The sequence below is a fragment of the Lepisosteus platostomus genome, chromosome 11 (genome assembly GCF_059453375.1).
Source record: "Lepisosteus platostomus isolate fLepPlt1 chromosome 11, fLepPlt1.hap1, whole genome shotgun sequence".
In the NCBI taxonomy this organism is placed as follows: domain Eukaryota; kingdom Metazoa; phylum Chordata; class Actinopteri; order Semionotiformes; family Lepisosteidae; genus Lepisosteus; species Lepisosteus platostomus.
Genome location: NC_142621.1, coordinates 14879494 through 14895663, shown reverse-complemented (window position 1 = coordinate 14895663; position 16170 = coordinate 14879494). Strand labels below are relative to the sequence as shown.

The following is a 16170-nucleotide window of genomic DNA, read 5'->3' as shown; positions in this document are numbered from 1 at the left end:
GCATCTGTTAACTGCTGTGTTCTTCAAACCATGCTACTCATGTCATTTCTGTTAGGATAAGGGCAATCCTGATGGTAACAGTGGCTGAATCTTTGCTCTGGTATAGAACATTGGTAGTAATTGTGCCCATTGGGCCTGGCCCTGACCCGTATGTCATACGTGTTCCCAGCCGGCAATTCCAACAGGGCGCTGGTGTTGGAGGTTTCCAGGGCCGTTAGCTGCAAAGCTATTTAACCATGGCTAGAGGTTTAAAACAACAGCTGATACAGTTGTTTCAGAACATTTTCCCCATGTTAACCGGATGAGACTTGCAGATACCCTGAGCATTTGTGACAGAGTTAAGAACTTTGCATTTTGATCAAGTCAGCTGGCTTGTGACAATACCTCTCCTGCTGGGTTCAGGTTGGTGTACTGGTTGGCTGTTTCCAAGAGCTCCAGCTCGGCCTGGATGTCGGACTGGGACTTGGCCAGGAGGAGATAGGAGTGGTTGAGGATTTCGATTGAAGACTGGGGGGGTCCTGGGAAGGTGCAGAGGCAGGGTTCACACTTCAGCGTGGGATTGCTGCGGGTGAAGCAGGTGCCCAGCAACTTCTCTTCCTCATACACATACTCGTTGCCTTGGAGACATCTTATGAAGTTCTCTGTGTCGAGGACTACGTAGTCTTCAGTGGTGTCTAGGTGGTCAATGTAGTCTGCCTGAGGTTTCCCCTCTGATGGAGACCCCAGGCCATGTCCAAGAGCAATGAAGGGAGGAGAAGGTTGATCCCCTCGCAGTTTTATGCAATCCTGCAATTCTTTTTCGGACACTATCTCCACAGGGGAGGAAGTGATCTCATCATCGCAGAGTTTGTCGTTAAATGACTGCGGTGGCTGTAACACAATTAAAAAGATTTAGCTTGAACTCTCAAGTGTTTATGAAGCTTTAAAAACCAACATCCTGTGCGCTTGCTTAGGTAATACAAACTTGCTTATTAGTTCAGTTGAAATTTTATTTGTATTCTTCCAATGGTTAAAAGTCAAGGTGCTAGGGCATTTTCTGGTTATAAAATTCCGAATTGTGCTTTCAAACAATTGCTTTGGCTTTTTCCCTACTTGATTTCAGCAGGTCTGGACTTGGTCTTGTCTTGGTAGTGCTCAGCACAAGACACTAGGGTCTTATTCATGATAGCTTTGTGTTACCTCAATCCACATTTCTACCCAGATAGTTTTGTTTTTATTAAATTGGCACCCAGACATAACCTGCTGAGTGTATACCATAAGGTTTCGCACTGCTATCCCGTGTAAGGGTGTATTCTAAAAGCCCTTGCCTCTGTCACAAAATACATTTCCTGTAATATGTTAAAAAACTCAAAACGTAGTGATGTGTATTCCTGTCCTAAAGAAAAAGTGTCTGAAGCAAAGACTCTTTTGCTCGTGTTTAAGATGGTAGTTTGTGCTTTATGTTCTTTGTCAAGGTCAATAACTTTTAATGTATTTCCTGATGTTATTTTTACAAGAATTAAATTGTTCAACATGGGTCTCAAATAAAATATACTGGTTTTGGATACAATTTAGATTTTGATAGGATCAGTCTTGGTCTTAGTTTCAGTCTCAACATACCCAGACCTGGTCTAGGTTTTGGTCTGGGATTTGACAGGTCCAGCAATTGGTTTTGCCAGGTTAGGCCTCATTCTCGAAAGTTAAAGTCTGCTGTATTTATCTTGGCTGTATGGACATGAAGAGCACTGCTTTAAAAGTCTGATGTAAGACGGCAGCTATTTTTTTTCTTGTTTTCCTGTTATCTTACCAACTGCTTGTTGATCTCCATCAGGAAACTTTCCAGCACTTTGTCAAGGTTTGGAACTGGTGGCCAAAGCAGCAGTTTGATCTTTCTTCAGAGAAACAATGAGAATTATTTAACTTTGGACTGTGAGAAACACATAAAAGCAACACGTTATTCATTTTTAATTTAGAATCTTTGGAGTGGGGGTAAATTATATAATAGAAGGGCACTGAAAAACAAATGGATAATTTAATATGTTGGTTCCATGTGCTGTGAAATCTGTACTGGAATTTGGGGAGAACATATGCTGTTAAGGAGCTAGGAACTTACCTTAAGCATTTTGAGCATGTAGCAATTAGCACGGCTGCTATCAAAAGCAACACTAAAGGGATGAATGCCATCAGTAGGTATCCTGAAAATGTGTAAGACAAAAAACATCAACAGTGCACTGTACTGAAACTATCAGTACACAGATGTTCAAAAATGGATAATAGAGCATACAAAACCAAAAACTCAACAGTCAAACAGGTCACCAATCAAAGTAATCAACAGAAAGATCTGGAATTTTTTTCCGATTTAGCAGGTTGTAAGTGAGGTGTACTGTAACTGCAGACCCACCGAGGCGAGAGGGGACTGCCACAATAAGCGGTTCCGACCAGTCGCTCCAGGAGCCACTGTAATTGTGCCCATTGGGCCTGGCCCTGACCCGTATGTCATACGTGTTCCCAGCCGGCAAATCCAACAGGGCGCTGGTGTTGGAGGTTTCCAGGGCCGTTAGCTGCAAAACGTAGGAAAGCAATTAGCAATGCTTCAGTAATTCACTTCTAATCACACTAAAAAAGCAAGTAAGATGCATAGGAGTTGCAAGGTGCTACTTGCTAAAGGTAAAGAGTGCTATCTCTTTCAGGCTGAGTTTCGGCTCACGTTGAAGCTTGATTTATAGGACTGGTGGTTAACAGATTCTGTTGATTTTTTTCCCCATTTTATCCCATTGGGGAAATGTGTTTAATAGCACACTCCCAACATAACAACACAATGACAGACAACATTTTAGCAACCAAGAAGTCAGTGCAACAGTGTTGCAGCAAGATAAGGGAGAAGATAGGTACGATACGTTGTTTGAAAGAGATATTGCATATCTCTTTGATTGGTTTAAAGTTTAGCTTGAAACCAATGACAACCTGAGGGGCTCCCCCTCCACCGGACCCCTGCCCTACCTTTCTCTGCAAGTCCGCCGACAGAGAGGGGTGAACCTCGTATTGCAGCTGGTCGGCCAGCTGTATCAGGGGGGGTTCCCAGTGTAGCCACACCCACCCTGTCCGGATCCCCCCTGTCAGGGCCCTCGGAGGGTCGGTGCGGACTGATGACAAAAGCACAAGACTCCGTTACCATGGCAGCAAAGGCCTTACCTGCCAGCCCCTTACTAAGTAAATTAGGGGACAAAAACACGTGAAAGACTTGAAAAGGAGAACTTGTGAAGGTCCAGTGCAAGGTTTCCTCCACTTTCTCGGTTTCAAAATAAACCCATCTAGTATTCAGTTTTAATTAATCCATCAGTCAGTTTTAAGTGAGCCAAATTATTTGTTTCTTTTCCACACCCACAATCCCTTGTTTAGGTGACACCAGGGGCCTCAGTTCCTGGATGTTCTGATGTACCTTCTTTTTTTTTTGTCACCCAGACTCTTAGTTAAAGAGTTGCTCTAATATGTTCAGTAACTACATTTCTATAATACTTCTAACCAGTCTCTGATGTGTTTTTTTGGGACAAGACCTTTAATTAAATGAAAAAAACCTAGAACAATATGTCTAACTAAGGAAATAATGAGGTTAATTGTTCAATAACTTAGGTTGGAACAAATTTCAGAAGACACTAGGCCCTCTAAGACTTTGAGACGTGGACTACTAAGCAAATCAAATAGAGTTTTGTCAGTTCATTCATCAGTAACTTGGTTTAGATATCTGCATCATGTTTAATTATAATAATTGCTTACACTTATATAGGGCTTTTCTGGACACTCCACTCAAAGCGCTTTACAGATAACCACCAATGTGCAGCATCCACCTTACAACGGTTTACAACGGTTGAAGCATCCAATAGCCCATTGAAGCACTTTTTTATGTTTTCTGTTGAAATGAGCTCTATAATAAGCCCTTGATATTTTTAATACACTAAAACAGTATCTATTTTTAATGCATGGTAGCTAACCCGATTTCTGCTGATAATAACATCTCCTTCGATCACAGCCATGCACCCTGCCTTACCTATGCCATTCATCCTGAAAGGCTCTGTAAAGAATGTCCGGTTGTGATGCGTTGAGCTGGCTTGCAAAGTGACCGTGATGTCACAGGATTCTTCTCCCGGAAAGGTGCAGTGGGCGATGGGGTCGTCCAAGGTCGTCTCATTCTGCACGCACTTCTTCTGGACATGTGTGCCCTTGCTGGGAAAGAGAAGGAGGTGGAAGAGGCCCTGTTAATACTGAATGCTGAGTGCACATTAAGAAACTAGGAGCCAGTTACTGGGCAAATACAAATTGGGGGTTAAGACAAGATCTAATAGCAACTGATCGATCATTCATGGTGTGGTTAAGACGTAGGATGAATATTTAAATGCTAATGCACCATGAAGCTCCTACCATTTACTTTGTTTGTAATAAAGAGTGAAGTGAGTGTCTCTCGTTGCCTCTTTGTCTCTCCACTGGCATCTGATGTTCCTGAGATCATGGCTGTGGCACTGCAGGTTGATGTCATCTGTCAAGTAAAACACATTGAAACTTCAAAGGAAGCTTCATCTCCATTTCTTAAGGTACACTGCCTAGAAGTTAGGAATGGCAATGTGTGTACTTTCTCAGGAGAAATAGGATCCATTTGACCCTGGCTCAGTGCATACAGCCTGTGATGAATTATTAATGATGGCACAGCTATGGGCTCTGGGTGGTACTCAAATCACTGGTCCAAGATGATCCCATTAATAAATAGATGTGTGCTCCTTCTGAAACTTTCTGTGGCACAGGGGTTAGCATTTCTTGCAGTGCTACCTGCATGGAATTTGGATGTTCGCCCCACGATTCCATGTTTGGTAGGTTAATTGGCTTGGAAAACTGGTCACGGTGTTAATGAGTATTCCTGTTTCTCTGTGTGTGCCCTGCAAAAGACTGGCATCCCATCCAGGGTGTATCCCGCCTTGTGCCCATTGCATAGCCCTGTGACTCTGCGCTGGATAATGGTTGCACTGGCCATATCACCCAGCAACTCACAACTGGCAACCCACTGAAGCTAAGCAGGTGTGAGCCTGGCCGGTACCTCGATGAGAGACCTCCTCGGAAAAACTAAGGTTGCTACTGGAAGATGTGTTAGTGGGGCCAGCAGGGGGCGCTCACCCTGGGGTCTTGTGGGTCCTAATGCCCCAGTATAGTGACGGGGACACAATACTGTAAAAAAAGGCGCCATCCTTCAGATGAGACGTAAAACTGAGGTCCTGACTCTCTGTGGTCATTAAAAATCCCAGGGCTTTACTATCGAAAAGAGTAGGGGTGTAACCCTGGCATCCTGATCAAATTTCCCATTAGCCCTTACTAATCATGTCCTCCTAATAATCTCCATCTATGAACTGGCGTCAATACTCTGTTCTCCTCCCCACTAATAGCTGATGTGTGGTGAACATTCTGGTGCACGATGGCTGTCATCACATCATCCAGGTGGGGCTGCACATTGGTGGTGGTGGAGGGGAGTCCACATTACCTGTAAAGCTCTTTGACTGGAGTGTCCAGAAAAGCGCTATATAAGTGTAAGTAATTATTATTATTAAAGCTGTTAGAAAATGGATGGATGGACATATACAGTAATCATTACCTCTTTTTTCAAAAGAGTGGGCTCAGGACCACCACTCCCACCCCCCCCAAAATCCTGATCTGATCTCCTCTCTGGCCACTGGCCATACCTCAGGACTATTCATTCGCTTTGTAACTTTTTCTTCACCTCAACAACGAGCACCGAAGGAACTGTGTGAACCTAGATTTTTTGTACAGGGTTGACCTTTGTTTGTTCTCAACCCTGCTGCCTCAATGTGTGTTCAGTACATGCCTTTCCTGCTACCCTGTGTGGTCTGTGTCATGAGGTTCTGTGTGTGAGTGTATATGAATCTGTACTGGGATCTCTGTGGCAATGGCAGTCTTGTATGGGGTGTACTGTTCAACAGAGTGTTCATGTCTGACAGTCTGTTACTTCTGCCAGAATTTTGATAATTGGTTCGCTCAAATGCATTAACCATCTCTTATAATAATTACTAATTCCTGGACACTCCACTCAAAGCACTTTACAGCTAATGGGGCCTCCCCTCTGTCACTACCAATGTGTATGGCTACCATAGTGCACACAGTACTCTCACCACATATCAGCTGTCAGTGGGGAGGAAAACAGAGTGATGGAGCCAATTCATAGACAGGAATTATTAGGAGGCCATGATTGGTATAGGCCAAGGGGAAATTTGGCCAGGACAACAGTGAAACACCCCTACTCTTTTCAAGAGACACCCTGGGATTTTTAATGACCAGAGATAGTCAGGACCTCAGTTTTACATCACTGAAGAACAGCGCCTTTTTACAGTGTAGTGTCCTCGTCACTATACTGGGGCATTAGGACCCACACAGACCATAGGCTTAGTGCCTCCTACTGGCCCAACTAACACCATTTCCAGCAGCAACCTTAGCTTTCCCAGGAGGTCTCTCATCCAGGTACTGACCAGGCTCACTCCTGCTTAGCTTCACTAGGTTGCCAGTTGTGAATTGCAGGGTGATATTCAATTCAATTCAACTTTATTGTCATTAAACTTACACAGGTGCATAGTATAATGAAAAGTGTTTCTCGTTAGTCACTCAGGTGCATTATATAAATAGGACACAAGATAAGACAATAGACAGTAACACAATAGCAATAACAGTAACATGTAATAACATAACATAAATAACATGTAATCAAGTAATCAAAACTGTGCAAAACTCCACAGAGAAAATATAACTGGACAACAACAGTGCAGGTAATTCTTGGAACAGTGCAGAAATAGTATGGTTAAAAATAGTATGGTTAATTAATAAATATTAAATATTATTACGACTGGTACAGTTTTACTGGGCTATCGAGGGGACAGTACAATTTCGGCTTATATGTGTGTGTAGTGGTGTAGGTGATATGGCTGCTTTCTTATTAGAAATGTATTCATTGTTTATTAAAACTAATTAGAAACTTAAATTGACTACTGTAATGCTCTACTCGCCAGGGTATCTAAATCTACTCTGAACAAACTGCAGTATGTCCAAAATTCAGAAGCCAGAATCCTGACAGGTGTAGTGCAAGTGTTCACATTACTCCTATCCTGGAGTCCTTGCTCTGGCTTCCGGTCAAATTCCATGTAGACTTTAAAATCCTCATGCTCACTTATAAGGCTCTGCATGGCTTGGCACCTCAGTACCTGTCTGAACTATTATCGCCCTACTCCCCACCTCGCAACCTTCACTCTTCTAATTCTGCTCTCCTTACTGTCCCCCAAGCCTGTCTACAATGTATGGGTGACAGGGCCTTATGCCCCCAAGCTCTGGAACTCTCTGCCCAAGGATATCAGAAAAGTCACCTTCTCTAAACTCCTTCAAATCCAGACTCAAAACCCTCTTCTTCAGAAAAGCCTTTACTTAACTGGTTCCATTCTTCACCCCTCTGCTCTTCTTAGTACCACCATCCACGGTCTCCTCTATATATTGTAATTGTGTTTTATCTTGTGTATTCTTTTTATTTATTGTTGTATTCTTCTTATTTATTGTTATTGTCATCCTGTAAAGCGCTTTGAGAAGCCACCTTTAAAGGTGCTATATAAAATAAAGTTTATTATTATTATTATTATTATTATTATTATTATTATTATTATTATTATTATTATTAAATAAAACAAAGGATAAAGGAATGTTAATGGCTGTCAGCTGATGACACAAAGAAATTCTGAACTTTATGCTAGGATTTCCCTACCTGGATGCTGAGGAACTACTGCACTCACAGGCCAAGACCACTCACTCCAGAAGACTCCGCTGTTGTAGTCGTCATGACGTTTAGCACGAACCTGGGCGCTGTAGATTTTGCCTGGGATCAGGCCCACCAGATTGTAAGCTCTGGACTTTGAAACATTTACCTTGAAAATACAGACACACAGCAATGTGACATGCCAACACTAACCAAGGAGCTGTAAATAAATGCAGAGTGTTTCAGCAGGTAAAATAAGTAATTTAGGCACGGTGTTGATTCTTATGTGACATCTGGCATTTAGGTGAGGAAAGTCTCATTCTCCATGCTGGTACATTGTCCCACCTAGGAAAGAATGTCAATGAAAGCAAATAATCCCATCCTTGCTGCCTTCAGTCTGGAGCTGTCTGCTAGGACTTCACTGGTCATTGATTTCTGAATGTGTTGGGGGTCGTAGAGGCAGGAGGCAACCACCATGCATTCATTTCAAATGAAACATTTAGAGATTAAATCTCTGGAAAGGAACTCTTTTATGTACTGCAGATCCCAGATGGGATTTTGTCGGGATGCACCTTAAAGCTGTTAGACCTAAAAGACCTCTGGCGTAATCATCCAAAGCTCACTTCAACCATCTTTTTAGGTCTAACTTTTCTTTACTTTTGTTACTAACATGATCGGTGATGTGGAAATTTATCTTGATGCTGACAGTGTTTCATTAGTATGTTAAAGATTTAATGTACCATTAAGATTTACTGTACCATTTGAGAGCAATGAATCATTAGCTCGACCTTGAGCACTTTGTATTATCATACAATTAGGCTTGCTATAAGTGTACCATACTTTTTAGGGTACAATATAATGAGTAAGAGCTGAATGATATTTCATCTAGATTCAACAGACCTTATGAAAAGGAATGTACAAAACAAATGCTTTCTGTTACCCTTCTAGTTTGTTGCTGTAAGTTGGCAGGAGCATATTTGATCTCATACAGCATTTTTCTGTATTGAGCTGCAGGGGCGTTCCATGACACCCTCAGCTGCAGTGGTTTCCCATTCTGGACAAGTGAGACATTCGCAGGAGGATCAGGTAGAACTGAAAAAAGAGGAAAATGGGAGGAAAACTCTGAACCAGGTCATATTTCCTGCTTCATAGCCATAAAGGAACTTCATGAGTAAACAGTAATAGCAGAAAAAAAGGTATTCAGCATTTAGAGTTTCTTTCTCTCAGTTGTTGAATGACATTTCCGCTCTAGATGACTTCCATCATATCCTAACAGAGTCACAGAATCAGAGTCTCACACTAATCAAATATTATTGCAAAGTGAAATACGTTCTTCACTTCAGTTTCGTATTGAAATAAAAGCCAAAGTTCATCCTCCGTTAAAATTTTCTCAATTTTGCCCTTAAGGAGTACATGAATTACATTTCTCCTATTGCTGTCCTATTTCTTTTGTTCCATATGGAGTTCAACAGATCACCCTGCAATTAACTGCAGCTCAGGATTTCAGTTCCTCAGCACGTGCACTGACCTTGATTTTCAACACTGACGTTTCTGGTGTAGATAGTGCTGTTGGTGCTGCAGTCCACAACTGTGATGTGCATTACAGTGAACAGAAAGACATCATGGGCTGGGAAGGAACAAACATGAAGCAGCGTGTTCCGATCCCTCTGCTGCGTGAGAGCACATTTCTTTTCTTCGCTTTAAAAGAGAAGATGCCACATGACAATGGAGGTGCTCCCGCATCTCAATTACAACCCTTCGAAATTGGAAACAACAGCGATGCGTGCAACTGCTTGTAAAGTTAAGGCTAACGGACCTCTTCACTTGAAATTTGTGAATGAAAGATCCATCCCCAAAACGGAATGGACCAATGAGAAGGACTGCAAGAAACAGGGCAGGATGTAAAACTGTGTGCTTAAGTTCTGCGCTGGCATGCCTCAAAGCTACTCTTATTGTGGCCCCATATACTGAATATGTGTTTTGTACTCCTTAAGAGCTTTGTCTCAAACAAAACACTGTTAAACCACATAGTTCAGGGCTGGTCTTTCAGACATGCGGGTGTACACTATATCAGGCTTTCATGTCCACAGAGAAAAGTGTGCAAAATGTTTAAATGAGAATGATAAGTAGAAATAAAAACCCAATATGTATGGTAATCCAGGGACTGGAGTATTTTTACATTGTTTATACCCCTCTTGATGAAACTTTCAAAATTGTTTGGGTGGAGGTTGGGTTACACTGAGGTTGTATTTTGTTGCATTCTTTGGATGATGTTGTTCTCATGGAAAAAAGTACAGCAGGGCTCCATTTTATAAGCTGTTACACAAATTGCAAGAGGAGAGTCAGATGTTATCTCTTATCTTAATTGGATCCCCCCTTTCCCCTTTCTTTTGCCTAGCCTATGTCATTTTCAACATTACAGCCACAATAAGGCATTTTGTTATACATAGGATGTGCTACATTTAACACGACTAACAGGTTAATGTACAGCATATACTGTATGTCCTGTTTGCAGATCACTATAGAATTGTTCTATTTGTAATATTTTCATCTAGTACTGTCTTGCAGTGCCAGTCAGGTAAGAAGCTTTTATCTATATTCCTCCCATACTTACATTTCTGTTTTGTAATAGAGCTCATAGGTAGAATCGTTGGTGCCTTCCCAAAAGCAAGTGAAATCACTTTCTGTCCGAGTGAAGCATTTTGGGTCTTGATCATCAGCGAGGAGCAAAGAAGCTGTTAGAAAAAGGATGGTGGGCAGTGAGAGACACTGAAAGCACTGAATTGTGACATCTTCAGGCTTTTACAGTAGTTGAATAGATTTGGGTATTGTGTATAGTAGGTCAGTGGAATCCTTTGCACCTGATTTAGAAGTGTTGACAACAGAATTGTGGTTCTCAAAAACCTTTAAAAGGAAAGACACAGATAATACAACCTTGTATGAATATCAGCAGCCTCTGCTCTGAGTTTCGTCCAACTATTTCTTGAAAGATCCCAGAGATTCATTGTGAAAAATAAGGTTGGGTATCAGACAACCACCAATACTTGATTTTCATATCATATCCTATTATTTTCCACTTGTTTTTCTACTCAGCATTACATATTTTGATCCACTTTTCACTGCTCATTTCTCTTCACTTCTTTTGCTCACTTCATTTCTTTGAAGTGTTACCAATTTTTAAAGACTCTAAAGATCTAATTAAAACAATAATTAGATCCAGGAGGTAACTTGGAGCTCAGCTGGAACAAAAGTCAGAGGGTTTGGGTTTTGGTAACATTCTAAATGATTATAATTATCTAGGGATTTTAAATATAAGGTTGACAAGATGTAAACAGGTCTTCTTTGGTTTGGCTAAGCTTCAATATTTTAATAGTATCTAATCCTTTGCTTTGAAATACGTGTTACAACCAACAATAAATCTTGTGACAAAAATGTGGCAGTAATAAATTGCATTATACTGTATCAAATTTGCACTGTGAAAACATGTTTCATTAACATGCAAATATATAGCAGAACTGACTACATGTACTTTTTTTGACAATACAACCAATTTGTGGTCAAAGGGTTTGTAGCCCACTTTGTGAACTCTGTTCTCACTGAATAGTTCAATTTGTTGTTTCGGCCTTTTAGGATTCCAGCACCTCTGTTGATGCAAGTGTAGTGTGGTGGAAAATAGCCCTTATTATCTTCCTCTTCTCTGGTACTGCTAGTGGTTTATATGGTCTTCCAAGGTTGAATTATTTCAAGTTGTGAAAAGACAGCATATACAGGTAAACATATACAGTAAGTATTCAAAATGAAAAGTAATATATGAACATAACGTATCTAAATGGATAATATTAATAACACACTGTCGACAGCAGACATCACATCCTTTGTTTTGAAATTCAAAATATACAATATTTTACATACATATAGTTACAATAACCATGAAAAGGCAAAATAATTAATAGTTAACTTGTGATGTTAATTGCATATAAAGGATAGTCATGAAACAGACATAATTTCCAGAAATAATGGATTTTGGAAAAAGAAATCTTGAATAATTGATACAAAGAAAAAACTGGATTTTTTTAGATTATTATTTTATCGGTTTTCGTTTTTTAAATATTTCTTCCCCTGTGATGTTATGTATAATTTATCAAAAACTTTCAGGCCCACCATATATAGTTTAAAAATTAAATACTAGGGTTGGCAGACGTAACATGAGTGGACTATATCATGATAGATACTCATTGAGAATCCATAAGACATTTTTTTGCACAGAGAAATTACATAATTCGATACACAAGTTTCCTGTTATATCCTATCCTGATTCCTGTAGTATTTGTAGCTTATCCAGCAGTTATAGATCCATATAATTCAAAATCGTATTGATATAGAATAATTTTAATTTAAATATCAGAAAAACCAAATTCCAAACTAATTGTAGTGACATGGAAATGAGGCACATGTGTGGGGTTGCGAAAACTGTACCTAATTAAAAAATAAAATCCTTCCCACGCTATGTTTGTGTCCTGCAACCACAGGATGAAAATTGTATGAACTCTGATGCTGAGATACTAACATCCAAGAGGTAATTTGTCCCCAAGACAAAAACAAAGAAAATGTACCTTTCTTTATCAGAGGAGAGACAGGTTCAAAGGTGGAGACCAGCGAAGTCCTCCAGCAGATCCAAACAGAAACAGAGATCCAAAAGCAGATTTTTAGCTTGAACCCAGGAGCCATAGCCAAAGCAGGTACTGGCTATATCCCATCACCACTTTCTTTCTGTTGTTTGCTTGAAACAGGAGGCTTTCGAAACGTACGGGCATTATCTCACAGGGCTCAGCTGAGCAGATCAGGAAGCCTGTGGCTGGTGGATTGAGGCAAGAGCCCAATGGGGGCCTCATTCCTCCCCCCCCGACACAGCTTTGCCACTGTGCTCTGCCCCGCACCCTCCCCACTGCCAGGTACAGAGAGTGTGAAACTGCATTGGGTGAGCACCGTTTTAGTGGGCCCCTGGAGTAAAATGACAAAAATGCCCTTCGAAAAGACAGGTAGAAGTCAGCTGCATTCTGCCTGATTTCTAGGATCCTTTATACGAGTTATTTCAACACTTTTGAGACAGAACGGTAGCAAGCAGTACAATCCAGAATAACTTGCCATTCAGTTATGTTTCTTGTTCCCAAGGGCAATGCAGTAGTTTGATCACAAATCAGATCCGCCTCCAAGAAAAAGGCCCTAGTAGTGGCAGATGCCTAGTGACACACTGCAAAATGATCTGGTGTTTCTGATGGCCTCCAAAAGGAAGTTATGTACTTCATGCAGTGAAACAGTGTTTATGGCAGCTCTCGAGCAGCTTTGGAAAATGCCCAAGAGAAACAACAGTATTAAATCAGCAACTGGCTGATCACTGACACAGAATTGAAAATGTGACATGACTTGTGAATTTTGTCATAGCAGACATAATGTAAGAATATCATACAGTCATTGCTTGTCTTTCACCTCTGACCAGGACAACGTGGGACCCTTAGTATCTGTTTCAGCTCTTGTTTAAGGATCTCAGTTGACCTCTTTTGGATTCCTGGTTCTGTTCGATACAAAAGAAAACTTCTAATTTTTACTCAACCAGTTAGCCTTTGAACTGCTGGTATTTCTTCAATGTGCACCACAGGCACAAAGTATAACCGCAGGTTCTTCGTGAGAACTGTTCTCCTAGCCATCAAGTTCTCTTTTCCCATCTTAATCTCGCACAGGATATGAAGTAGTCTTGAGCTTTTGAGCACAACACGAAAGGGGCATTACAGAAAATGTGAATTGTTTATAAAAATGATTCATTATCTAATAAATCACACTTGATTCTAACATATCGCATAATGTTAAATGTAGAAATGTAATTTAACAAACCTAATGACATAAAGAAACACTTTGTACATCTTCTTCAAACAAAGGTTTGCTTATATTGCTTCTATATGGTAAGACTACGTGTATACTGTACATTGGGATAGGGCGAGAAACATTTTTTTCCTAAGTTCTAGAAAAGACTATTTAAGAGCTTAGACTGCATTCCTGGAGGTTTTCAGACACTTTATTTTCTTCTCCTGTTGCACATGTTAGCACTAGGCGGTGATGTATGGCAGAGTAGTTTTAAAATGAGAAAATGAAGTGCCCTTTTTCGGCGACCTCCCTATCAGCTTCTTCAGGACACAGAGAGACGCTGAGAGCACCAGGAAGCAGGCACATGTCTCCTCTGTGTGACAGGCTGAACCCATGGCTTGTTGTTTAAGGAAATCCTTTGACAGATCAGCAAGATGCAGTAAGGAAAAGGGCCAGGGACTTCTAAACCACAAGGCATAAAAAAATTTGAAATGTGGTCTCCCGCTGACACTTGAATAAGTGACAAGTCTTGAGCACACAGGGCTATTCTTCTGTGTAACTACTTGTCCTTTCTTCCCAAGAGTAAACACTGTGTATTAAGTGCAATGAGGAATCTACAGAGTCTTCAATAAAGGAACTATTTTATTTTGCATTTCATATCAGTTATGGCTTTTTTCTTGACTGTAAAATGTATTACATTTGGTGCTATTATTCCATGTAAAAATATTTTCTAAAATACACACTATCCACTCATATTACCCTCCCAGCTGCTAGTTTTTGTTCCAGCTGAGCTTTCAATTATGCAATCGAATCCTTGAGTAACATGATTTATTTTAACTCTCTGCCTCGAGTTCCTATAGATGTTAGAGATAAGCTTTTAACCATGTTATTTTGTAGGTAACTTGATCCACAGCGAATGAAGCTGCAAATGTTCCAAGCAAGCAACTTCAGCAAACTGTTAGTTGGCCTAAGGATTTATCTAAGAGTTCAGATCGAGTGAAAAGCAGATGTGAGGGTTGGAAGCCCCTATTCTATACTGTTTCAACTGACAGTTCTTCCATAATATTAATATTAATTATTAATTAATAATAATATTAATTTTCACGGTGTATATTTCAGCTGGTGAGGAAAAAATACCTCTGTAATATTCACACTTGTAAGGACAGCTTAGTGAATGTCTTATGTACATCTACTGATGCTCTCCTTAGTCAACAGTTGACTGTTGCTGTTGGCCAGGAATTGATGTCAGGTGTTTTGATCCTTATCCATAATGCCCTCCTGCTGGTGGATCAGCACTGATAGCCAGTTATTGCTCATCTCCTGCCGTCCTCCATCTTAACACCTCTCTCCCGTTCCAGAGCCAGCATAAGGCTCTCTCTCTCTCTCTGCTGCCTCTCCCAACCTTCGAACTGCTGTCTTTCTGTCCTTCCCAGTCAGCCCCACAGCTCTCAGCTCTCTCCACACTGAATAGGGAATCCTCTGTATCCAACCGCCACCAGGAAAAAAACACCTCTGCTACCCTTTCCCTCTGCAGTTTTGTACCAGATCTTCATATTTAGCATGTTTCCTCTCAAAGGCCTCCTCACATCCTTCCTCTCATGGCACCGTCAGCTCAATGAGGATGATCTTCCTCACTTAAGGGGACAACATCACCACATCTGGCCTTAGGGATGTTTTTACAACCTCTGGAAACTGCAGCCTTCCTCCAAGGTCCAGTCTCATGTCCCATGCTGGAGCTTTATGCAGGAAAGAATCCTTGATTTTCCTTGACCTTGTCCACTTCTCACCCTCTCTGACAAATGCAACTGCGTTTGTAAATCCCCCATGAGCTTGCCGTTTCTTTTCGCCTCTTTGTCCAGGATGTCCAAGAGTGTCATCAAGGCCTTGTCATGCCATCTATAACTACCTAGTGGAAGTGCCACCCTGCCCCCAGAGAGAGAAGGTACCTCTCTCTTCACAGAACCAGCACTTTGATCTTCCCTCACACCCCACATTTGCAGATCCAGTGGTAATGGGAGGGTGTTGTAGACCGCCCACCTCAGGAAAGAGATGCGAAAGGGCTCCAACCTCCACTATTCTGTCCAAGTCAATGTCTTTCAGGAAGAGTCCACTTTGTCCATTTGTCCACTTGTCTCCCTGCACTTCGATCCCCACTGTCCTGGACCTTTGGCTCTCCTCCCGAGGTGAATAGCATGACAAGTCCCTTTTTGCCGACCCTGTATTTATTAGGTTTGTGTTGTGAAGATTGTGTCTGGCTTTTTATAGGTTATACAAAAATAGTTAAAGTAGGCAGCTGCGTCAGGCTGCAAAGGAAGAAGTAAAGGTTTATTCCATGCTCAAAAGAGAGGGAAAGAAACACAATGTTTCGGCTATGGAGCTTTCATCGGAAAGAACCCGAAGAAGGATCTACAGCCGAAACGTGTTTCTTTTCTTCTCTTTTCAACATGGAATAAACTTTTACTTGCTCCTATAGAAAAATAGTACGTATACATATAGGCCATATGTAGACTTCAATGTAGTACTATCTAAATACTTTTGAAATCCTC

The 16170-nt window shown here is 41.0% G+C and overlaps 1 protein-coding gene across 1 annotated transcript; it reads right to left on the bottom strand.

Moving 5' to 3' along the window:
- Positions 1-222: 222 nt before the first annotated feature.
- On the bottom strand, positions 223-13084 carry mpl (MPL proto-oncogene, thrombopoietin receptor). Its single transcript, XM_088598647.1, has 12 exons — positions 12379-13084; positions 10380-10500; positions 9294-9463; positions 8706-8857; positions 7775-7934; positions 4396-4510; positions 4025-4200; positions 2980-3122; positions 2381-2540; positions 2093-2174; positions 1787-1871; positions 223-870 (listed from the first exon to the last, which is right to left on the bottom strand). Exons 1-12 carry the CDS (start codon positions 12491-12493, stop codon positions 364-366), a joined length of 1986 nt encoding a protein of 661 aa, XP_088454773.1. The 5' UTR covers positions 12494-13084; the 3' UTR covers positions 223-363.
- Between the last annotated feature and the right edge of the window lie 3086 nt (positions 13085-16170).

Bases quoted from the DNA above. Each gene is read 5' to 3' on its own strand.
- mpl (XM_088598647.1), bottom strand. From the start codon at position 12,493: ATGGCTCCTGGGTTCAAGCTAAAAATCTGCTTTTGGATCTCTGTTTCT. The intron at 10,501-12,378 runs GTACATTTTCTT...TTTTTCTAACAG, and splicing joins CTCTCCTCTGATAAAGAAAG to CTTCTTTGCTCCTCGCTGAT. The intron at 9,464-10,379 runs GTAAGTATGGGA...TCTCTTTTAAAG, and splicing joins CTCTATTACAAAACAGAAAT to CGAAGAAAAGAAATGTGCTC.